We start from the raw sequence: 26,144 nt of genomic DNA, 5'->3' as shown, positions 1-26,144 counted from the left end.
AGTCTTTATTATTTTCAATTATATAAATAAATAGTAGAATTTTATTATTATTATTATTATTAAAAATATTTAAAATTTTGTTCTGCTTTTATTTATTTATTTTAAATATCATTGCCTTGCACACTTAATAAGTATTTTTTACTTTTCCTTTTGTCTAGGAAATAAAACTCCTCCGACTCAATTTACTGCAGTTTAACTTAACATAAAAAAATTTTAAAAAAAATTATTTATATTGGGCAACAAAAAATTTATTTTTAACTTAACATAATTATTTCATGGTCATATAAGATAATAAGAAGGCCAAAATCCATTTTCCAAATTTTCGATATTTATAAAAAGGCCACGTCTACAATATAGAGTCCCCTAAAGTTATAACGTGTTTAGCTCACAAAGTGCCACTTCTTATAGAACGCCAAATGGCATCAATATAAACCATACCTCTCATTTTTTTTTTATGTATATAGTAAAAATTGAAAAGTTTTTGTTTTGCTAGTAATAATTAACCAAATTGAAAAGTTTTTGGATTTTATGGAGGCTCAACAGTACCGTGCTAATGAAAAATATGAAGATGAATTAGTGGTGGAGGGGAATAAAGTTGGATTGAAAACAGCATTAGAGGATGATCCAAATGCACCCAAACAGGATAAGTCTGCTTCTAATTATCAGACTAAAGTTACTGATCCAACAGGCGCTAGTAAGTCTTGTTTCTCCCTTACTCAATTTTGATATTTAGGCGTAACACATAAATATGCTCTTTATTTCATCTTCAATTCGGGTTAATTTTTCTACTATATAAGTAGACACATAAATTTATTAATGAGTGCATCAATACCCCGCATAAATTTAAATAGATTAGGCGGATTGAATTTGATTTTGCTACTGGACTGTCCTTCAAATTTTTTTTTGGGCGTACACAAGAAGTACTTAAACTTTTATAAAATAAACATCCGAGTTCTATCTGACGTATCATAAATATTTTGTACCGATAGTTTAGACATGAATTGATCGAGTTTAGCATTGTAAAGTAATTATCACGACATGTACGTATATATCAGGTAATTGATCCACTTTATTATAAGATACTCCCTCTCTTTAAAAAAGAATTGTCTAGTTTGACTTGGAACGGAGTTTAAGAAAAAAAAAGATTTTTTAATTTTGAGATTTTAAATTAAAGTTATATCAAATGTACTAAAATATCCTTTTGAGCTTGTGGCTTTAAACATGTCACGTGGAAAGTTGAAGCTAAAAGTTGAAGCTAAAGTCTTTCCAAAAAAAAGAAAGCGGTCATTCTTTTTGAAACATACTAGTAAAAAAGAAATTATATCATTCTTTTTTAAACAGATGGAGTGATCATTTTTTTTAAGGTTACAAATCGGACATGTAATTTTTTTTTACTCTTATACTGAGGATGTATGTAACTTATTGAATGAAATTAATATTAATGCGTATTTATAGCAGATAGCGAGGAGGTGGGAACTACTCCGCTTGTAGAGTCATTCGAGAAAATGAGCGTAAAAGAAGAAACAAAGCCAGAGAAAGGAGCGTCAATGAAGAACTACTTGGCAGAGAAATTCAAGCCGCGAGATGAAGATAAGGCACTTTCTGAGGTCATTTCAGGTATGCATAAAAAATGGATGAGTTAAATTTGTGCGGGTTAAAATGGATAAATTGAGTTAAATTTGACATGTTAAAATGAGTTCGAGTTAACGAATGAAAGAGGTTATGGACTTGGCAAAAAGTTGCTTAGGCATTAAATGGATCCCCCCTAACCCTAAATGAGTTGTTGGTCGTATTTTTATGGATTAGTTTTGTCATCTCTAATTTCAGGCAAACTTGCGGGACGGAAGGATAAAACCAAGGGTACTGAACAGGCAAAGCCAACAGAAAAAGTGAAGGAAAAACTAACGGAAAAAATGGAAAAACCGGAGGGGGTGGCGACACAAAAAGGCTCTACCGATGAACAGAGGGCGGCGACTGTTGCTGCGGCAACAACGCATGTTGAAGGTGCAGGAAAGAGTATGATAAATAGGCTTAAAGGTGTTGCTAGTTCATGGCTTAACAAAGGACCAGCAACAGCAGCACCATCACAACAGACTCCTACTAGTACTACACATGGTACTTAATTAGTTAGTTATAAATGCTTCTATATACTTTATCAAAAGTTTGTTTTATATGTTGGTTTGTCTTGTGTTTGTTTTGTCAGGTGTTTTGGTTTGAGCTTAAAGTGTAATGAGTTGTGTAAATTGATTATGTTTGTTTTGAACTGAGTGGTGTTTGTTGTGTGTTGTATACCTTCTTAGTTTCTATGTTAAAACTTTTAGTTGAATTACTTCATATTATGTATGGCTCTTAGTATATGAACTTGAGGGGTCATAGGTTTATTGTTCCCAACAATTTAAGAAATTATGATAAATAATGTGTTTTGAAATTATTGATGATACCCTGGCTGCTACTGTTCTAGTTATTCTGTCTTATGGTAAAGTAAAATACAGATATGTAAATAGATATGGTTACAAGTTCAATGTTAATAATGAAGAAACAAGTTCAATGTTAATAATAAAATCTTCATGAGAAATATACTTCAATGTAAAAGAATATTGAAATGAAATGACAACTCTGCTAAGTTAAAAATGAAATTGATTGAAATGGATAATATAATTAATTATTGCGGTCATTTCAGAAATAAATATTGAGACCAATGCGAGAAAGTGGGATGTACTATGGTGCTACAAAGTACATTTGTATAATTAAAGAAAATTGATTTTGTGTTATATATCCAAGTTGATGAAAAATAAGAAATTATTTATTTTGGTAATTTACGAATCTCTAAAATTCTTGGAGAAGAAAAAATTCTTCTTGAACTCACATCTGGTAAAACTTTAATATTGACTAATGTATTGCATGTTTCTGATACTTGAGGTCTCTCATATGAGACTTTGGCCTAGTTGCCGGAACTGTTATTAATATCAGCATGCATGATCTATTGACACAAAATCGTGTTGAACTGTGAAATTATTGAGGTCAAAATATGATTGATAAGTCTCTGATTTGCAAAAAGAATTATTGATCCACAGAAATATTTTATTTTATCAATAATTCTATAAATTAAGTTTTATCGATCTAAATTCGATTTATAGTCCAAAGACACTATACTTATTGAATTTAATCTATGCAAATCCACAAGTTCAATCCTTTATGTATAAATTCTTTTGAAATATATGGGGTCGTAAGTAAATTATCTATTTCAAAAGAATAATTTTTAAAAGTGTTTTTAAAGTCTTCAAAGATGTATTAAAAAGGGTAAGAACTATTTGGTTCGCGATATTAATTAAAATAGTCTACAAATTTTAATTAATATTTGCATTACTAATCTCCACATTACTACTATATACACTATCAATGTTTGTACCAAACGACCCTTAAATCTTTTCTTGGAGAAGTGATAAATTAAAGGCTGTGCTGGCTCTTTCTTGAAAGCTTTACTCCATGTGGCATGTTAATGTCAAGTGTCATAGACACTTGTCTTATGATGAGCTTTGGTTCGCGGTATTAATTAAAATAGTCTACAAATTTTAATTAATATTTGCACTACTAATCTCCACATTACTACTCTATACACTATCAATGTTTGTATCAAACGACCCTTAAATCTTTTCTTGGAGAAGTGATAAATGAAAGGATGTGCTGGCTCTTTCTTGAAAGCTTTACTCCATGTGGCAAGTTAATGTCAAGTGTCATAGACACTTGTCTTATGATGAGCTTCTCATTGGCCTATACATTGGCTCTTTTCCTTTGTAAAATTGTATCAAAAAACTCTTTTAACATTTTTCTTTCTTGGTCTCTAACTTACTCCCCTCTCATTCTGTCTTTCTCTTTTAGTTAATTCATCATTTTGGCTTTGTTATTTTATTTTTTCTTTAATAGCTTATTAATGTTAATTAATTTGTTAATTCATGTATCACCTATTTAATTAGAGAAGATTTGTTTAATCTTAAAAAAATATTTTACATTATTGAAATAATTTTTTCACGACTCAAGTATTAATGTATTACTTAAAATATTATCATAGTAATATTCATCGAAATATTATATTTCATTAGTAATTTTATTAACTAAATTTTATCAATCTAAATTTGGTTCATAATCCAAAAGATACCACACCTATTACATTTTTGTCCATGCAAATCCAGTAAGTTATGTTCTTATGTATAAATTCTTTTGGAAGTGGGGATTGTATGTAAAATGATTTATTTCAAAATAATTTATTTTTAAAGGGTATTTAAGAAATTTTCAAAATGTGTTATTAAGGAGCTTTGATGATAAGAGGAAAAATATGTGTCAAGTGCACAAGTGTTTAATGACACTTGTACTAATACTTGTCATGGTTTCACCCTTTGTCTTCTACTATATATACTCTTTCCTTCTGTGCTTCAGCAATAAATACAACCAAAAAAAAAAAGAGAAGTTAAAAGTAGCAAATGTACATCCTTTATCTACTTCTACTCATTCTTTCTCTCTGTTCTTTCTTGTTTATTTTATGATTTCTCCTAAATAATTTGTTGATGCTAATTAATTTGTTAATATCACAACAATAATAAAACTATTTATTCCGCAATTGTAGTATTAATAAGATGAGTATTATTACTATAATATTTTTAAGTAGTACAAAATTAATATTTGAGTTGTGTTGGGTACTGTCTTAAGAAATTATTTCAACAGTGTGAAATATTTCTCCATGATTAAACAAGTCTTTTCTAATTGAATAGAGGATACAAGAATCAGAAAATTAATTAACATCAATAAGTTATTAAAGGATAATCATAAAAATAAACAACAAAGAAAAGAGATAAGGAAAGTGCTACTTTTAGCTTTTCATTTCTTTTGTTGTGTATATCGCTGAAGCACAAAAAAAAATGTAGTACAAGGCAAAGGGTAAAACATAACAAATGTTAGCGCAAGTGTCATTAAACACTTGTGCAGTTGACACATATTTTTTCACTTGTCATCAAAGTTTCTTAATAACACATTTTGAAGACTTCTTAAACACACTTCAAAAATAATTCTTTTGAACCAAATCATTTTACTTACCATCTCCCACATATTTTTCAAATGAATTTACACAAAAAAATTAACTTGCTGGATTTTTACATGGATAAAATCTAATAGTTGGTCCCTTGAACTAACTATTTTTATAATATTTTTATGAACCAATAATTCGTTATAAGATAGGGATTTATCAATCATATTTTGACCTCAAAAATTTTATTATTCGACGCAATTTTGCGCTAGAAGGCCATGCACATACCTGATTATTTATGAAAGCTCTGGAGATTATATCAAAGTCTCATAAGAGCGATCACACTTAACTTCTCATGTAGGTGAATTCATGAAGTGTATATTGTTTTCAATACACCAGTCTTAATTAAGGACTATCAATTCATTAAGAGTTAATAACTCTTCCCTCATAATTAATAGTAGTTCAAGCACTCTCAGTTAGTGCGCAATGTCAATATTGACTTGTTATTACCCATATGAAGCTCCTTCATGAGATTTCCAATCACATAGGTTGGGTTACTATCATTATTTGGGATCCAGGCCCAATTAGCTATTGTTTAAATGTCTAGCGATTAGAAAGAACGGTTATGCAAATTATGTCGAAGCTTTGGCAGTCAGTTATCTCTCATCCCTTTCTCTGGTCTAGTATCTCATCCCCTTCTAGTTACTTTCTTCTATGTTAATATATATGTAATTAGTATGTTATTATTTTGTGGTGTGTATTTTATGTTGTAATTTGTATACATCGATAAATATATATATCAGTGTTTGTATTGCAAATCAGGTTTGTTTCATTGGTGCTTTCATCTAGAGGTCTTCAATGGAGGACCAAATATATCGAACAATAGAAGATTCAATCAAGGTTGTGAAGGATACTTGATCGAATGATCTCGCTGAAATTTGTTCAATGTTACGCAAGTTGGTTGGAAACCTTCCTACGAGTAAATCTGGAACGGTGGAATTTCAACGTTTTGTGGCGAGAATCCAGAGCTATGGATTTCTTAGGCAGAACTCTTCTTTAATTTCTATGAAATTGCAGAAAACAACAAGTTATATCTTGCCTCGTCCTATCTAGACGGAGCGGCTTTAACTTGGTACCGATGGCTTTTTCAAAACAAGCAATTGGCAGATTGAAAACACTTTGCTGCAAAAGTGTTAATTCACTTCCGTAAACTACATCTCAAATCACCAGAAGATCGCTTAGCCAATCTCTTGCAGGTACCCTCTGGGACTAACTACCCAAGTCGTTTTAAGGCTGTTTCATCGGATTTAAGTGAGTTAGATATACATTCGACATGCCTTGCACAAGTAACCAATTCGCCCTTGCCTCAAAACTATGATGAGCTATCAGAATACCCGACCAAAATTGATGAGCACAAGATATTTGATGAAATGTTAAATAACAACTACCCCAAGGTATTTACTGTGGCATTAGATGCTCCTTTTGAAATTCTCGATGAAGATATTCTAGGTCCTGATGGCAGCAAAGTCCAGTTGTTCTATAGGCATCCTCAAATAGATATGTTAGAGAGGTATGTTACAACAACTTCTCTGGATTGTAGCTCTAGTAAACAAGAAATTGGTTTTGAGTTTTTTGAAGACATGTATCTTGCTGAATTTTTCTTGGAGCCTGAGAGTATTGAGGATTTATATCTGGATAATTTTTTTTATAAAGAATGAAAGTGGTATTCCAATAAGTGAATTTCCTTCGGATGAAATGACCTCCAAGGATATGGCTCTAACAGGTTATACAGTGAATGCAGAGACATTACTTTTGCTGAGATAGTAGCACATTTTATTCATTACATATGCTAACCGTATGACGCAAGTGTGGGATCCAGGACGATGATGGTGCGGTTCTTACGCCACTACTTATCGGACATTTGTTCAGTTTGAAATTTTAAGAGATATGTATGCATATGTCAACACAAAGTGGCTAACTGCGGTTGAATCGGTGATATTAATTTTATTTTTTACTGTTGCATTAACTAACAGGAAAGTGGTTATTAAGGACAAAAGCCATTTTATCTTGGTTAGTGGACAGTGTGGTGTTTGTAAGACTAACACTACTACAATACTTAAGCACTGTTTTGACTTTTTTTGGTGACCTTAGAAGCATTGAAGAGCAATCGGTGGAACATGAAAGCCTGACCACTGATGTAATTACAGGAGGTATGGCTTATGTTATTAATTTAGAATCTGCAAAGGGCACTAAAGTTGATTTATCAGTACTTAAGGTTAGCAACTCTTGATTTTACTCTAACATTAAAGTAGTAGATCTCGACTCACCTTCAAGCCTGGACATATTTACTATTGTAATGTCACGGTGGCTTCACTTGAACCTTGAGGACAAAGTTCTTTTTGAGGGCGGGAGTATTGTTGTGAACCAAGCTGACTCTGTAAGGGCCTATGGGCTATTGGAAATTTTTATTTGGGATCCAAGCCCAATTAGCTATTGTTAAAAGGTCTAGCGATTAGAAAGAACGGTTATGCAAATTATGTTGAAACTTTAGCGGTCAGTTATCTCTCATCCCTTTCTCTGTTCTAGTATCTCATCCCCTTCTAGTTACTTTCTTCTATGTTAACATATATGTAATTAGTATGTTATTACTTTGTGGTGTGTATTTTACGTTGTAATTTGTATTTCGTGATATATATATATATATATATCAGTGTTTGTATTACAAATTTGGTTTGTTTCAAGTTACATAGAGAAATCCTATATGCTTTAGACATATATTTTTTTTCTTTTTTCCGTTCGTTGTGGGTTGCGAAAGCCTGGTCGAATTGCGCGAAGTAGTGCTTTGGTGGTAGAAGTCAGTTTCTCGCTCGTTGTCATCCCCGTCGCTGCATCGAAAAAGGTAATATTCTCTTCTTATTATTTCTTCTTCAATGTAGTTTTCTTCTGATTTATGGGAGATAATCATAGGTAGTCTTTGATGAAGTCTCTTTGGGTGATTAAGGTGTCAATCTTTTGGGTCTGTTGGTTGCTATTATTGTTTAATCTCATCGTGTTATGATGCTTTTCATGAGTATGTTACTGAACTTGTTCGCTTTGCTTGTATTTTTCTGTCTTTGAGTTCCAATCTATCCTGATTTGTTGTTGTTAATGTTGTTATCCATGTAAAGGCAGAATCTCAACTAACTTTCTACTGCGTACATGACCCGTTTTGATCGAGTCTACACCATTTTTTTTGCCTAACATCTTAGTTTTGTTAACGTTTAAGTTTTGTCTTTAAGATTACTTGGAGCATGAATTTATTGGCGTTGATCTTTCATGTGTGTAACGTGCTGATTTTTCTTTTGTATAAGGTCAATTGCTAGTGGTTTGATTATATGTTATATAGTCTTTGTACTAGTCTACTATGATAAAAGAATGAGATTATGCTAAGTTGATTTCCGGTAGCGTACAAGTGAGATCTTCCAGATCACATGTTAAGCCACATTGTTGTTTACTTTATTACTTACTAGACCTTGTTTTAGTTTGAGTTTGTTGAATATGTGGTTAAGTGTCATTCATCATTAATAAGGACAGTTTCCATGTTGCTGTTACTATTCAAGATAGCTTCCTCTCTTGATTTATGTTAATGTGCATTGCTTAATGAATTTAGTTATTAAAATCTCTATCTTGCTTGATTTGTATTGAGGTCATATCTGGGTTTTTTTTTACTCCAATTTGTTCATATCCTTGTCTCAATTAAAAGCTTTCCTGTAAAAATAATGATGATAATTAAAGTTTCCTAGTTTCTAATTGTTGCTTCCGATAAGTTTCGAATTATTCTCTTTCTCTTTTTTTAAGTTTGAGTTGCTATATTCATAGCCTTGTCTTTCATGAATGGAAAGATGACACCAGAAAAAAAATATTTCTATGTGATTGATGAATGGAAAGTCAATTTGGTTGACAAGCTTTAAAAGGATAATAATATTCTTCATTCACTGTTTAAGAAACTTGTGACCACTTCAGCTACTATGCGTACCTTACCTAGTTGAATTTATTTATTTATTTTTGTCCTACAACATGAGCAAGTATTAATTCCCTCTTTTCTTTTGATACATGTGATGTCAATTCAAGTCCACTTTGGACTCATCTCTTGCATTTCGTTGAGTTGTTTCGAGTCAACCAGCAAATGGAGGCTATGCACAAGGCTGGAAAATTATATTACAAGTCTTCGGAGCGAAATAAAGGGCTGCATACATGTTGTATACAACAGTATACACAGAATATACAGTGGTATACATCAGTTGTATACATTGTATAAAAGCAGTTAAAATGGGCCAAAAACCCACCTAAATTTCCAGTTTTGTATTGTGTTGTAATTAGGCCAAAAGCCCATTCATTTTGGTATTATTTGCTAATTTTAGAACAGATGAAGATTGGGCCAAAAGCTCAAAAGAAAGTTAGTTTTTTTTTATGTTAGCCTAGGACAGACACAAGGTGTTGGGCTAAGAAGCCTAAATCAAATTTAGGTCCAAGTACTGGCCCAGGCGAACAGAAACCAGACTTGGACCCAAATCTCCCCCTCTCCTTATTACATATTTCTTGTTAATTTTATTGTTGATACATCCTTATTTGCTAATTAATTTTAAGGTTCTTAACTCAATTCCCCAAAGGACACCCATTTTGAGTTAGTAAACTTATATTACTTTATCTTAAAATAACTAAGTATACTTGTCTTTTCCAAATTGATTTTAAGTTATAAAATCCGTTTATTCCGTAACTAGTCAAGCATGCCTTTTGTTAGCCAAATATTTTAATTATCGAATAATCGCGTGTTAGCGGGTATTTAGAGTGCTTTCAAACTCTTCTCGAAATGCTAATATGAACCCTGAACCCCCTTTTAATAGTTTCATTAGAATTCTGTTTTAGTCTTTTGGAAAAAATAGTTTTCTTGATTGTCCTTTAAAAATTAAGTGGCAACTCTTAAAAATCAGTCGTTTTTCTCTTTTTAAAATAAAACATTGATACGCTCAAATTACACCTCCTTTCAGAAGCATAAGCGATCGTTATCAAGTAAAGAACCCAACTTGTAGGTTGAGATCGATCCCACGAGGAAAATGATTTAGACTTTACTTTTAACCAACAATTATATTCAATTAGTCAAATTATTTCCAGAAACAGGTAATAAAAAGGGGGGTTGTGCTTGTGTGAAACAAATAGTAAGAACTTAATAAGTAGTCAATAATTAAACTCAACTTTGGTTGTTATCAAGATAAGAGAAATAACTAGGGTATGCGTGTTCCCCATAATCTCATAACGCAGTAATCCTAGTAATAGCAATCCTTTTCTAGTGTATTACATGTAAAGTGATAAGTTAGGTATCTCTAAATCCTTGGTCCGGCATCTAGAGAATTTCACCCTGCACCTTGGTCCGGCTACGTGTGTATAATTTACTAACTCTTACATTTACCTCATATTAGACATCATAATCGATGTTTGGCTTAGTTATTACTTCGCACCAATCGACACTAGCCTATTAGATAGTATCACACTAAATCTATGTTGATAATTCTTTTCTTGTTAATTACCTCCTTGGTCCGGCAAGTAGTAACAAGGCGAGTTCTAACGTTGGCCACCGTTAAAAAGACTTCTAAACGAAAGAATTATCAATGCATGCAAATACTAGTCAAGAATTGCTTATTTACTATTCATACTTTGTTAATCGATCATGGTTCCCACAACCCTAGTTGTGGATTTAGTTACTCATATTGGCAAGAACACAATTCATAATTGTAGATGAAGAAATCATGAACTTACGTAAAGAGAATAATAAACCCAGAAAATTAACTTGAATTGCAAAGCCAAAATCTTCAAAACGAACTTGGGAAATCAATAATTGCTAGGGTTGCAAATTAATCTCCAAAGTTACAAAGCAAAAATAGAATAATAGTGTCTAACCCCAAAAACGAGGTTTACATGTCCTATTTATAGAAAACAAATCCTAAATAAAAAGGAAACAAATTAAGGAAAGTTTTGTTCAGTACGCGTCTTCGATCCACGAGACTGACTTACGGACCGTCGATGGATCTACGGTCCGTAAGTCCCTTCCGTCACTCGGGACTTAGAAAATATTTCAGCATCCAACAATCAGCTTCTCTGAAGCAAACGACGGACCGCACACGGACGTAGATCGACCTACGGTCCGTCAATCCCTTCGTAGCTCCATACTTAGAATCTTCAAAAATCAGGTACTGGAACCCTCGCAGTCTCACTCTACGGATCAACAGTACGGTCCGTAGATCAATCTACGGACCGTCAATGGGCACCGTGGTTCCACACTTGGTCAGATTTCCCTGATTTGTCCTCAACACATGCCTGCTGATCTACGGTCATCACCTACGGACCGTGAATGGACCTACGTCCGTAGATGACCTCCGTGGATGCCTTTTTCTGCATTTCCTTCAGCTGTCTCTAAACTTCCGCGCCTGAACACTTTCCTGCAAAACATGATAAAACACATAAAAACCAATATAAAAAGCCCTAGACACACACAACTTGTAAGTGAAATGTATTAGAAATACCGTAAACTCACGGTATATCAACACCCTCAACTTAAATTCGTTGTTTGTCCTCAAGCGACGCACTAGAACTCTAAACGACACTTGTATAGAAGCAAGCATTTCTAACTCAAGCAATCACATGGCTCTCTACCTCCTCATTGTTCGGGTGCACATTCGTTCTCTTAGACTCGACAAGCCAACTCATGTGGATCACATCATGACACAGACCAACCAACTGACACACAACAGACACCCTCTCACTGTCACCCAGGTACCAACTTTCCAACAATGGAACTAGTGCCCTTACTTCAAACGAAATCCTCTTTTCGCAAAAATTTAATTTCATTCATGGTACAAGGATTTATTCAACACTCACGCTCAGAAGTAATTTCAAATACAGTTAGTGCTTACTGCCATAAGCTTGCCCTTATTTTCACTGCTCAGACTCTTCAAACTAGACTCCAGGATCACTATAGGACTTTATTGGCTTGTAACGTAGGCTCAGGGTCAGGTGTGGTCCATTTGGGTACTGTTTAGTGACTTTCTGCCCTCCTTGTCATTACACTAGGCTTTTAACCTCTTTTTGCCCTATTTTTGTCATATTATTGCTTTACCGCTTTCCCTTGATTTTCTTCAACCACGGAAGTGACTTTAAACTTTGTAGCTCAATTTCCTTTTATTTTATTGCTCCTTTCTCTTTTAATAATTCACATCCTTTCCTTACGTTTCCCCATTTTTTTTTTTTTTTTTTTTTTTATTTTTTTTCACTCTTTTCATCCCCATTTTTCTTTCAGTTTCCTCTTTCATAGCCACCCTCAACTTATGGATTTTCCGTTAGTTGAGGTGCACAATACCCGATGTCAGGTCAGGGCCAAGATTGAAGTTACTTTTTACATTAGCCACCCTCAACTTAGGCTTTTGGCCTAAGTCAAAGTGCACATGTCCAAGGAGGGACCGGGGCCAACATAGTAGATTATGGGAAAGTGAGTTCGGGGTTTTAGAAAGAAATGGTTTATTTTTAGGCTCAAAGTTGGATCAAAGGGAACAATTATTTCATTTGGTTGAATCCTTCTAGGCAATTTATGGATTTTTCAGAACAACGGCCTATGATCACTTCCTATCCTCTAGATTGAATTGTCTTAGCAGGACTAACCGGGCAAGTTCTAGTTTTGCACAAAACTGTTTGAACAGTCAATGATTCTCACCCACTCTTGGCACATAGTTTCATTATCAGATTATCAGATTACCCAGTTCAAGTTTCAGGTTTAATCATGCAATCAGGTCGATTGTTACTATGTCATACTCAGAGCCAACACAATCAACAAATCGTAGCCTACTTCTAGCATACAACCCAGAATCTGACGGGTATCATTTTTCCTAAGCCATCATGCTTCTTCTGTATCATGCTTCTACACACACAATCCTAAGACATGCCGGTTCAACAAAAATTAAACAGTCTCTTGGGGTAAAAGAACACAGGCAAGAAAACCCCAAGAGAGGATTCATGAGTTGGGTTACTCAGACTTCACCCTATCACTCACGATCCATTTACCCCACCCCAACAAAAATAGATGCAATTGTCCACAATGCATACATAGACAGTAAAAGTGAATGGATTTGAGTGAAGCAAACCTGTGGCGCAAAGCGCCGGCGAATCATCAACAAGCAGGGGGATCCGGTTTCCCGGAGCCCTCTGGAACATCAGTGGGGGCACCTCAGTAGTGCCCACCTCAGCAATCCTAGCACCCTCAGTAGTGCTCTCTATCAAACGCTCCGCACCATCAGTGGTGCTCGCAACGCCTCTCAAAATAGGCTGATCCTCTGCAACTGGGGCAGAGCTCGATGCCCCTGCAGCTCTCTCACGCACCCTCTGCTGGCGCAACTCTTCGTCTGCGATCGAAGCCCTCCTAGCCTCCTTCTCCTGCCGACGCTGTCTTTTCTGAGCTTTCTCTTCCTCCGTGCGATGAGAGCGGTGCCGCTTGCCCTTGGCATGTGTCGGTGCAGGACCCTCCTCGGCGATGCCACTGAATAGAGCATCTAGCACTGTATCATCAGCCAGCGCAGTAGGGGCAGCCTGAGTCTCAACTGAAGGTGCAGCAAGAATGGCATCAACATCAGTCCGGAGGCTGGCTATGTCAGCCTGCAAAGCAGATAAGTCTGTAGCCGGAACTGATCGCTCGAGGACTCGCAACTCAAAGGCGTCAAGCCGCTTATTAACCGCCAGGACCTTACGGTCCATCATCCCTCCATCCTGCGCTCCATTCTAGCCTCGGACTCGGCAATCGACTTTTGCATCCAAGGCTGGATGTGATGCAGCAGTGTGGCCATCTGCGCCTCTAACTTTTGTACTCTGGCCATCGGGACAACCGTCGCTCCTAACTGTGGTGTGGACCGGGAAGAACTAGGAGCAACACTAGCTGCCTGAGAAGAGGAGCCTGGGACAGTGTCGGTGTGGTCTGGGATAATGGGGTCACCGCCCTGTGCCTGCCCCACAGTGTCTGCAAGATCGGAGCCCAAGGGGGTACCTCAATCTGGGGCTCTCTGCGAGGTGCTGCCACATTTGCGTCATCCCGAATAAGGCCGATGTCCAATGCCCCTGTAGGGTGGACTAGCCTGTCACAATGCCAGATCGGCACTCCAGAGTCCCTGCACAAGTGAAAGATCAGACAGGGGAAAGGGTAAGTAGTGGAGGTCCTGAAAGCTCTCTCGTGGATCTCTGCCAGCAGCATTCGGGCAAAGTCGATCTCTACTCCCGCCACCAATGCAGCAACCATCACCGCTCTGTCCCAAGTGACCTGATTGTCAGCTTTTGTGGGCGACACTCTGTTGCGTACCAACAGCCAGAAGAATTTTGCTACAAAATTCAATGTGGCCTTCCGGATGCCCAACCGTGGAGCAGCGACCCATTCGCTCGCTCGCCATCTGCAGCAATGTACCTGGCCAGCCATAGTATCACAGCCTCTCGCTGCTCAGCATTCCTCTGGAAAGTGCCACTCCGCACGATGTCCCAGCGGTAATCAAACTCTGACGTGTTAGGAGACCAAGAGTGGCCCGTGGTAGGACCATAGAGAAAACGGCTAATGGTGGCGGGTGATATGTCCACCGGACACCCTCGAACCAAGGTGGAAGTGAGCGGGGCCTGAGCTAGTGGCTTTGACCGCTTGGAAATGGACCCGCGGAGAGTGGCAGCATAGGAAGCATAGAACTCCCGGACAATCTCCTCGCTATACGTCCCTGGGTCTCGAGCCATCCAGTCACACTTGTGAAGTTTGAACAGCCGGTGAATATCTGGCACAGTATGCAAGCTCCCCGTGAGGACTCTGCGCTCCTCTTGAATTAATCGGGCCATTTTTTGTTTGTCATTTACCATCTTTGCATCCCGATAGATTTGCCATTGACCCTCGACACACCACCTATTCAGCTCCCCTGCTACCGGAGCGGGTTCATCATTCCTTGGTGCAGGAATGGCCTCTGAACTAGTTGCCTCATCAGACGAGGCTGCTTGGTCATTCTCTCCAGACCCTGTGGATGATTTGGCGTTGGACCCTGTAGCATGGACAGACTCTGATTGTGAAGAGTGGGCAGACTGGGAGCCTGAGGCATGGGTAGACTCGGATCCGGACATAGGTCCCTGAACTGGAAGCAGCCCCAGTTGGTGACCCGATCAGTGTGTGCTCCTCATCAGACTGGGAGACAGTGACTACGTCGGGGATCACCTTCCGGGGGGTGCTTCTGGGTGCTGCGCGAGAGGCCCTAGGGTTGAGAGGCACATATGCTGGGTCAGAGTCGTTCTCGGTGTCCTCATCAATCAACCGGAAGCTAGGGGCAACCGATTTGGACTTGCCCCGTTTTGAGTAGGTGACCATCTTCTTGGGTGCCATCGTACCTGCAGGAACGATATTAGTGCCAAAACTAACCATATGCAGCAAAAGAAACTATTTAGATTGGTAACGACCCTAAACTAAGTCCACAAAAAAAATTGACAGATGCTACAGAGGTCATCCACGGAGGAGACCTACGGTCCGTAGACTGATCTACGGTCCGTGGATCTCTTCCGTGGATCAGGGGCCGGAAATGTAGGTCGCAGATGGAAACCACGGAAGTGCAGAACGGTCCGTAGATGGATCTACGGACCGTAGTCCACCTCCGTGGTTTTACACTTGGTGAAAATTTGCAGGTGCATCTAATGACGAACCCCATCTACGGTCCGTAGATGATCTACGGTCCGTAGACGGGGTATCGTGGAAGCCATCAGTGCCAGGTATCATACATTTTTGGCTTTTGGTTTCAACATTAACACAACCTAATCATGCATATACACACTTAAAATATGCTAGTTCGTCATTCTTAAGATTCCGACCGATTATTATACCCAACAATTTAGACTAGATGTGGAACCCTAAGTCGAAACTAGCATATAGTATTTACGATCACATAAACTCACATTACAATTAATGCTATACAATCACTATCTATCGTTCCAAGGGCATTGTACTATTCAAGTTTATCATGCAATTTCATCTAACAATTACCCAAGGTCAAGACCCACTCCCGACCCTCTATATTCAATCTATGAATCGAAATTCAAAGTGAAGAGAAAGTCTATTACCTTACAAGCAACAAGGAGTGGGGTGATTGCGTGATGATACTATGATTTAGCAAGACCAAGGAGTCACCTTTTCGTCACTGACCAAACACCGGACCCTTTTTGTCAGATTATGGAGTGGGTTGATTATGGTATGGAAGGGGTTTTGGGAATATATGGAAGGGAGGATATTATGTGGTGGTTATGGAGTGATTTGGGGAGTTTAAAGAGTGGGTGAAACGGTTTTGGGAGTAATGGAGGGAAGGGAAATGATTTGAAACAATGGGGGTTTTAAGTAATGGGGGTCCGGGTCGGGTCAGTCAACTGTAGGGTTTGGACTCACGAGACCCCGTCTACGGTCCGTGAGTCGATCTACGGTCCGTAGATCGGGACCGTAGATCACAATTATACTAGGACAATTTTAGGGACTTACCTGGGATCTACGGACACCATTGACGGTCCGTGGATCAATCGACGGACCGTCGATGGGGTCCGTAGACCTCTGCACCAGACCATTTTCTGCAGATTTCTTGCGTGGTGTACCTGCACATGAAGCAACCAATAGGCTATTTTTTTACATTTTCTGGACACTTTTTAGACACGGACCCTATATTACTTCTAGCCAACACTAAGAACTAAAATACTGAAACCCCTACCTACATTGATACAAAGACGCAAGTAATCAAAGAAAGCTAAACTACATAATGGAAAACAGAACCCTATTGTTGGCTAGATTTTACATCTTGGGTTGCCTCCCAAGCAGCGCTTGATTTAACGTCGCGGCACGACGCAGGTATCTTGATTACTCAGACTTCATCAAGATTGCAGGCCTCGATCACTTCTTGCACAGTTTCAGCATTTCCCAGATAGATCTTGATCCTTTGCCCGTTCACCACAAACCTTGTTCCATCCTTATTTTCAAGCTCAACCGCTCCATGCGAGAGCACTTTTGTGAGCAAAAATGGCCCAGTCCACTTGGACTTGAGTTTGCCTGGAAACAAGCGCAACCTAGAGTTGAATAGCAGCACACGATCACCAACCACAAATTCTCGCTTTTCAATTCTTTGATCATGATACCTCTTCATCTTCTCTTTGTATAAGGCTGAACTTTCATAAGCTTTTAGGCGAAACTCATCAAGCACGTTCAAGTCATTCATCCTTTGATTAGATGCAGTGCCCCAATCCAAATTTAACTTCTTCATTGCCCACATAGCCTTGTGCTCTAGCTCTACTGGTAAATGACAAGACTTCCCATATACAAGTTGGTAAGGCGACATACCTATGGGGGTCTTGTATGCAGTGCGATATGCCCATAGAGCATCATCAAGCTTCCTTGACCAATCCGTTCGATTGGCGTTCACAGTCTTCGCCAATATCTGCTTTATTTCTCTGTTGGACACCTCAACTTGACCGCTAGTCTGTGGATGATAAGGAGTGGCTACATTGTGACGGACACCATATTTCTCAAGTAGTGTTTTGAACAACTTATTACAAAAGTGAGAGCCTCCATCGCTAATAATAGCCCTCGGTGTACCAAATCTGGAGAAGATATTCTTTTTCAAGAATGCGGTGACACTTTTACCTTCGTTGTTGGGGAGTGCTACTGCTTCCACCCACTTCGATACATAATCAACCGCGACCAGAATATACTTCATCCCATATGAACTCACAAATGGGCCCATGAAATCAATGCCCCATACATCAAACAATTCGATCACCAATATGGGATTCATAGGGAGCTCTTGCCTCTTTGAAATCCCTCCATCTCTTTGGCAACGATCACAAGACTTGGCGAAATCATGAGCATCTTGGTGGATGGTAGGCCAATAGTATCCACACTGCAAAATCTTATGTGCAGTCCGAATACCACTATGATGCCCACCAACGGGTGATGAATGGCATGCTTCAAGTACACTCAGCATTTCAACCTCAGGCACACAGCGACGAATAATCCCATCAGCACAACTACGATACAAATAAGGTTCATCCCAAAAGAATTTCTTCACATCATGCATAAATTTCTTTCTTTGGTGAAAAGACAAATCGGGTGGCACAATGTCGCTTGCCAAATAATTAGCAAAGTCTGCGAACCAAGGAATCAAATCATTAGAAGCAGCCAATACCTGTTCATCTGGAAAAGCATCATTAATTTCAGCCCTATCTCCAAGCTTTAGCATGGCCTCTTCCTCTAATCTGGACAAGTGGTCGGCAACTTGATTTTCGGTTCCCTTTCTATCTTTTACCACAAAATCAAACTCTTGCAGCAACAATACCCATCTAATCAATCGTGGTTTTGTATCCTTTTTCGCCATCAAATACCTCAATGCAGAATGGTCAGTATGCACGATGACCTTAGTACCAAGCAAGTAGGAACGAAATTTTTCGAATGCAAAAACCACCGCAAGAAGTTCTTGTTCGGTCACTGTATAATTCTTCTGGGCCACATTCAGAGCTTTGCTAGCATAGTAAATAGGGTGAAGAATTTTCTCACGCCTTTGACCCAATACTACACCAAGCGCCACTCCACTCGCATCACACATTACCTCAAACGGTTGTCCCCAATCTGGTGAAATAATGATAGGTGTGTAACCAACTTTTCCTTCAATCTCCAAATGCTCTAAGACAAGCATCATCAAAACAGAACTTATTCTCCTTCTCGAGCAGTTTGCACAAGGGATGTGCAATTTTTGAGAAATCTTTGATGAATCTCCTATAAAAACCTGCATGCCCAAGAAAACTTCTAACACCTTTTACAGAGATGGGTGGTGGAAGCTTTTCTATTACCTCGACTTTAGCTCTATCAACCTCAATACCTTTCTCTGAAATTCGATGACCCAACACTATACCTTCTTTTACCATGAAATGACATTTCTCCCAATTCAGCACCAAGTTGCAGTCTTCACATCTTTTGAGCGCCTCGGCCAGATGTTCTAGACATGATCAAACGAATCACCTACAACTGAAAAATCATCCATGAACACTTCAATAGTGTCCTCCACCATATCAGAAAATATCGACATCATACATCTCTGGAAGGTCGCTGGAGCATTGCACAATCCGAATGGCATCCGTTTGAAAGCAAAAGTCTCATATGGGCAAGTGAAGGTGGTCTTCTCTTGGTCTTCGGAGCTATAGAAATTTGATTGTAGCCCGAATACCCATCAAGAAAACAATACCAACCCTTGCCTCAAGCCTATCTAACATCTGGTCCATGAATGGCATAGGAAAGTGGTCTTTCTCTGTCCACGCATTCAGCTTCCGATAATCCATGCAAATCTCCATCCAGTGACAGGCCTCATTGGAACAAGCTCATTTCGTTCATTTGGAACCACAGTCATACCACCTTTCTTTGGTACACACTGCACAGGACATACCCAATTACTATCTGAGATGGGATAAATAACTCCCGCATCCAGCCACTTGATGATCTCCTTTTTACTACCTCTTGCATGGTGGATTTAATCTTCTCTGGTGCTCAACACTGGGCTTATGATCTGGCATGAGTTGGATTTTGTGAGAACAGATACCGGGGGGATCCCAATAATATCTGCAATAGTCCACCCAATCGCTCGCTTGAACTTCTGTAATACAGTCACCAACACTCTACTTGCCTTGCATTCAAATCTGCTGCAATGATGACCGGCAAAGTATTCTCTTTGCCTAAATATACATACCTCAAGTGCGGTGGTAGAGCTTTAAGCTCTAATTTCGGTGCCTCCACAATAGATGGTCTTGTGGGTGGGGACTCGCGATTCTTCATGTCTAGCTCATACTTCTTTGGTTTGGACCATATTCACACTTATCAAGTGCGGCTACCAACTCATCATACTCGTCAATACCATCACTACCAAAATTCATCATGACTGCTGCTAGTGCCTCAACACCTAATCGCTCTTCAATTTGCACCTCTAACCCATCTCCACTCTGTAAGTTATAGCAGATATTGTTTGTAGCTCACCATTCTGCTTCATGGATCTACAGATATTGAAAGTTGCTTCTTCATTGTTCAGTCTGAACTTCATCTGTCCTTTTTCCATATCAACCAACGCACGCCCTGTGGCAAGAAATGGTCTCCCAAGGATGATGGGAACTCAAAATCAACCTCACAGTCAAGGATCACAAAATCCGCCGGAAAGATGAAAGACTGTACTTTCACTAGCACATCATGGAGCACACCTATGGGCCTCTTCACAGTCCGATCAGCCATCAGTAACCGCATTGCAGTGGGTTTTGGATCCCCTAGACCCAACTTCTTGTAAATAGATAAAGGCATGAGGTTGATGCTAGCACCAAGATCACACAATGCCTTAGCAAAGTGTAATAACCCTATAGTACATGGGATCGTGAAAGCACCAGGGTCTTCCTTCTTCTGCACCAGAGATCTTGTAGCAATAGCGCTACAATGCTGCAATCTATCATCATCTTCAAAACTCACAGACCTTTTCTTTGTCACCATATCTTTCATGAATTTTGCATATCCAGACATTTGCTCCAAGGCTTCTATCAAAGGGACATTGATAGAAAGCTGCTTCAACATAGTGATAAACCTGCGATATTTACCATCTTCAGTCTTCTTCACTAACCTTTGAGGAAAAGGTGGTGGAGGTCTAGGTATGGGGACCACTTTCTGAGGTATTTCCACTTCTTGTTCTGTCACAACCTCCGATTCCTCTCTAACTTCCACCACATCATCTTCTTTTCTAATCTTGGTATCCACCGTAGACGGCATAGGTGGATCTATGGTTTGCTTACCTCCTCGAGTAGTAATTGCCATACAATGACCATCATTCTTTGGATTCTGGATGGTGTTGCTAGGAAGAGTGCCAGGTTGCCGCGGGTTCACTGTAGTAGACAACTGCGTCATCTGCTGCTCTAGATGCTTTATTGACACTGCATGGGCATCAACCTTTTGACCAATACCAGATAAGTCGTTTCTCATCTCCTTCACATTCTCATCAATAGCATCAAACCTTCTCATCATCTTCTGCAGCATATCTTCAATACGTGTCATATTACCTCCAATTCCCTAGCACCAGATTCTCCGATTTTGAGGGGGAACATAGGGTCTAACCCGATCGTTTATGTTGCCATAGTTGTTCCTGTTGTAGTTGTTGTCGCGATTGAAGTTCCCATCTCGGACATAGTGACCCTCTCGGTTGTAATTTCCATAGTTCCGACCTTGGTTCCCTTGACCTTGGCGCCAATTTTCCGTGTTGGATCCTTGGGCGTTTGGTCGGAAACCCCCCGTCTGATCGTTCACCGCATAAGTGTCCTCTTCATAGTAACACTCCTCAACTAGTGGTGGAGTTCTAGTTAAGTAATTTACAGCATTTACCTTTTCTGCTCCTCCACTCACATGCTTCAATACCAACCCCAACTCTGTCCTCATCTGAGTCATCTCCTCATGAATATCATCTGCAGAGTTAACAGTAGCATTATGAACAGCAAATGTGTTTCTCCCAGTATCTGACCTCCTAGTGCTCCACGCTTTATTGTTGCGAGAGATCCTCTCCAATTTTTCAGCAATCTGTGCGTAGGTACAATCACCATATGAACCTCCAGCAATAGTGTCAAGTACTACTTTATTGTTATCATCCTGTCCTCGCTAGAAATATTCCTTCAGTGACTCATCGTCAATACGGTGATTTGGGACACTTCCTACGAAAGCAGTGAATCTGTCCCACGAGCTACTCACAGACTCTCCAGGTAATGCCACAAAATTGTTGACCCGATCTTTGTGATTGAGCTTCTTAGACACTGGCTAGTACTTTGCTTTAAATACCTCTGCTAGTTGGTCCCATGTGAAAATTGAGTTATAAGGAAGCTCAGTGAACCATACTGCAGCATCGCCTGTCAGTGACAGAGGGAACACTCGTAACCCAATGACGTTCATATCCAAGTCTGGTCTACCTACACAACTTTTGCAAACCACCCTGAGCTTGGCTAAGTGAGCATGTGGATCCTCCGATGGCGATCCTGAAAATAAGCCTCTTGCTGTAAGCATCTGCATCAAACTACTAGTCACCACAAATGTGTGCCCTGGAGGTAGAGGAGGTAGGACGATGGGTCCATCGGAGTCTGCTATGTCGACGTTGCCCCGATAGTTGTCATGGTGTTGTGGGCCTGGTGGACCATGCACTCTCACTGCATCTCCCAATTGATTTTCAACTAGACCCCGTTTTCCCCACCAACTACTCTTGGCTGCTGTAACTCAACTGCTTCATCTAGATTTCCTCTGATAGGATGAACTGGAAGTCCTTGATTGTTCATTCTTCGCAAAGTTCTGTTCAACTCTGGATCGTACGGAGTAAGTGGTTCGCCTTGGCTCCGTGTACTTGGCATACACTAGAGTCGGAACCTGAGAGAGACAAAAACAATGAAAAAAAGTAAAATTAGGAAATATTTGACTAACGTTCAATATTGTAGTTAAAACTAAATCTAAAAGCCAGATTCCCCGGAAGCGGCGCCAAAATTTGATACGCTCAAATTACACCTCCTTTCAGAAGCATAAGCGATCGTTATCAAGTAAAGAACCCAACTTGTAGGTTGAGATCGATCCCACGAGGAGAATGGTTTAGACTTTACTTTTAACCAACAATTATATTCAATTAGTCAAATTATTTCCAGAAATAGGTAATAAAAAAGGGGGTTGTGCTTGTGTGAAACAAATAGTAAGAACTTAATAAGTAGTCAATAATTAAACTCAACTTTGGTTGTTATCAAGATAAGAGAAATAACTAGGGTATGCGTGTTCCCCATAATCTCATAACGCAGTAATCCTAGTAATAGCAATCATTTTCTAGTGTATTACATGCAAAGTGATAAGTTAGGTATCTCTAAATCCTTGGTCCGGCATCTAGAGAATTTCACCCCGCACCTTGGTCCGGATACGTGTGTATAATTTACTAACCCTTACCTTTACCTCATATTAGACATCATAATCGATGTTTGGCTTAGTTATTACTTCGCACCAATCGACATTAGCCTATTAGATAGTATCACACTAAATCTATGTTGATAATTCTTTTCTTGTTAATTACCTCCTTGGTCCGGCAAGTAGTAACAAGGCGAGTTCTAACATTGGCCACCGTTAAAAAGACTTCTAAACGAAAGAATTATCAATGCATGCAAAATACTAGTCAAGAATTGCTTATTTACTATTCATACTTTGTTAATCGATCATGGTTCCCACAACCCTAGTTGTGGATTTAGTTACTCATATTGGCAAGAACACAATTCATAATTGTAGATGAAGAAGTCATGAACTTACGTAAAGAGAATAATAAACCCAGAAAATTAACTTGAATTGCAAAGCCAAAATCTTCAAAATGAACTTGGGAAATCAATAATTGCTAGGGTTGCAAATTAATCTCCAAAGTTACAAAGCAAAAATAGAATAATAGTGTCTAACCCAAAAACGAGGTTTACATGTCCTATTTATAGAAAACAAATCCTAAATAAAAAAGGAAACAAATTAAGGAAAGTTTTGTTCATGTACGCGTCTTCGATCCACGAGACTGACTTACGGACCGTCGATGGATCTACGGTCCGTAAGTCCCTTCCGTCACTCGGGACTTAGAAAATATTTCAGCATCCAACAATCAACTTCTCTGAAGCAAACGACGGACCAGCAGCACAGATCGTAGATCGACCTACGGTCCGTCAATCTCTTCCGTAGCTCCATCCTTAGTATCTTCAAAAATCAGGTACTGGAACCCTCGCAGTCTTACTCTACGGATCAACAGTACGGTCCGTAGATCAATCTACGAACCGTCAATGGGCACTGTGGTTCCACACTTGGTCAGATTTCCCTGATTTGTCCTCAACACATGCCTGCTGATCTACGGTCATCACCTACGGACCATGAATGGACCTACGGTCCGTAGATGACCTCCGTGGATGCCTTTTTCTGCATTTCCTTCAGCTGTCTCTAAACTTCCGCGCCTGAACACCTTTTCTGCAAAACATGATAAAACACATAAAAACCAATATAAAAAGGCCCTAGACACACACAACTTGTAAGTGAAATGTATTAAAAATACCGTAAACTCACAGTATATCAAACATCCGTTTCACAAAGAGTGACCTGGTTTGACGTGGCACAAAGTTTTAGAAAGTAAAGAAGATTTTTGAATCTTGTGGTCCTAAATTAAAGTTATGTCAAATGTACTAAATTGCCCTTCAATCTTGTGGCTTTAAACATGCCACGTGGAAAGCTGAAATTAAAATGTTACCAAAAAAGGAAAGAGATCATTCTTTTTTAAACAGACTAAAAAGGAAAGTAGGTTATTCTTTTTTAAACGGAGAAAGTATGCAACACTATGTTCAGCATTTCCAATAAACATGCAATCAGTAATTTTAGAACCTATTTTTTTCTTCTTAGGTTCGACAAAAGAACTTTAGAAAGAAACCCCCACACTTTTAAATATTTAATATTTATCAAAATTATTCGAGTCTAAAATATGTATTAAACTAAAAGATCACATATTCTTTACACATGAGATATTAACATGTCCTAATCTAACATGTCGTAAAGAAATAAGCTCAATCATATAAGCAGAAGCATTTTTACTCAAATTATCGCACATAAAGTACAAATAAGTCATAGTTACAAAATCTTTTACCCATAAAATTATTATTTTTGGTCAATATGACCTTATTATCTTCCAAAGAGATCCTCATTCCATCTTTTTCTAATAATTCCACAGAAATCAAATTGATTTGGATATCAGGAATATGTAATACATCACTAAATGTCAAAATTTTACCAGATATGAGTTTAGAAGAACTTGTTATTTTCCAAGAATTTTAGTTGTCCTTGAGTCACCAAAACAAACAATCTCTTCTTCTTTCTCAATTTGGATGTATGACAAAAAAATTATTTTTATTTATAGAAATGTGTCTTGTAGCACCAGATTCTTGATAAGGACAAGGATATAGAGTCCTAGTATGTTAGTATGTTTGAGTCATATACGTAGTTATTTCTCTTCTCTTTAGGTCTCTTACGTTCAACAGACTCTTTTATCTTCTATACTTGTTCATGTATAAATACCACACATTGTATCAATAATACTTAATGCTTTCATAATCATATACAACTCTTATATGGTATCAAGAGCCTCCTAAACACTCTGACGAGTATATTCGATCGTCTTTTTTTTTTTTTCCAGATTCCAACTCCTTTTTCTCCAGAATGCCTGCTACTTCCTCTTCTCTTAACTCTCCAGCAGTCACTCTCAATCAAGGGGGTGTCGTTCAACCTTCTCAATTGATCTCTTTTAACCATGTGTCTCAACTATCCTTCAAGCTAACAAGAATTGCAAATTATCCAACTTGGAAATCCCAAGTTACCACTCTATTGTTTGGCTACGATCTTCTTACTTTTGTTGTTGATTCACTTCCTATCCCAACTACGCACATTATGGACAAAGACAATACCCAAATCCCTAACCCCAACTTGAGATTGTGGGAGCGACAAGACAGTCTTGTTTGCAATGCCATTATGGCATCCGTTGACGCTACAATCGCTCCCCTCATTGCCCATGCTTCCACTGCCAAATAAGCTTGGGATATTCTCCAAACAACTTATGCGAGCAAATTGCACTCAAGAATTTTCAGTCTGCGCGATACTTTAGCGAATGTCAAACGAGACGCACGTTCAATCCGTGATTATATGAGAGAAATCAAGTCCATTGCAGATGATTTGGCATGCAGTGGTTCACCTGTTAACATCGAGGAACTTGTCATTAAGGCCCTGAATACAAGGAGTTATCTGTAGCAATAAGAGCTTGTGATAATCCTATCACATTCGAAGAACTCTTTGATAAACTCATTGCACAAGAGATGTTCATCAAACATTCAAAACCTAAGGTCAACACACCCATGATCACTGCTCAATTTCATCAGCATTCCACCAATAATAGTCCCAATAATAGACAGCCCAACTCTTCCAATCGTAGGAACACTCCTCCATCAGGTTCTTACAACTCTCGTAATCAATTTTCTG

General features: G+C 38.6%; 2 protein-coding genes and 1 pseudogene across 2 annotated transcripts in view; all 3 read left to right on the top strand.

The window, feature by feature from the left end:
- Positions 1-528: 528 nt before the first annotated feature.
- LOC125825945 (low-temperature-induced 65 kDa protein-like) lies at positions 529-2,123 on the top strand. The gene is made up of 3 exons (XM_049505270.1): positions 529-694; positions 1,459-1,617; positions 1,828-2,123. The coding sequence occupies exons 1-3, from the start codon at positions 529-531 to the stop codon at positions 2,121-2,123; spliced, it is 621 nt and encodes a 206-aa protein (XP_049361227.1).
- Positions 2,124-5,875: 3,752 nt separating this feature from the next.
- LOC125829257 (uncharacterized) lies at positions 5,876-8,229 on the top strand (annotated as a pseudogene).
- A 16,282-nt stretch (positions 8,230-24,511) lies between these two features.
- LOC125826298 (uncharacterized) overlaps positions 24,512-26,144 on the top strand; it is a 445,897-nt gene continuing 444,264 nt past the window's right edge. The window contains exon 1 of the mRNA XM_049505700.1: positions 24,512-24,519. The gene's annotated coding sequence lies outside the window, so the exon portion shown is untranslated. The remainder of the gene's footprint in view (positions 24,520-26,144) is intronic.

This window comes from Solanum verrucosum, unplaced genomic scaffold (genome assembly GCF_900185275.1).
Source record: "Solanum verrucosum unplaced genomic scaffold, falcon-dt-bn FXZP01001106.1, whole genome shotgun sequence".
Taxonomy (NCBI): Eukaryota; Viridiplantae; Streptophyta; class Magnoliopsida; order Solanales; family Solanaceae; genus Solanum; species Solanum verrucosum.
This window is presented reverse-complemented; position numbering and strand designations above follow the sequence as displayed.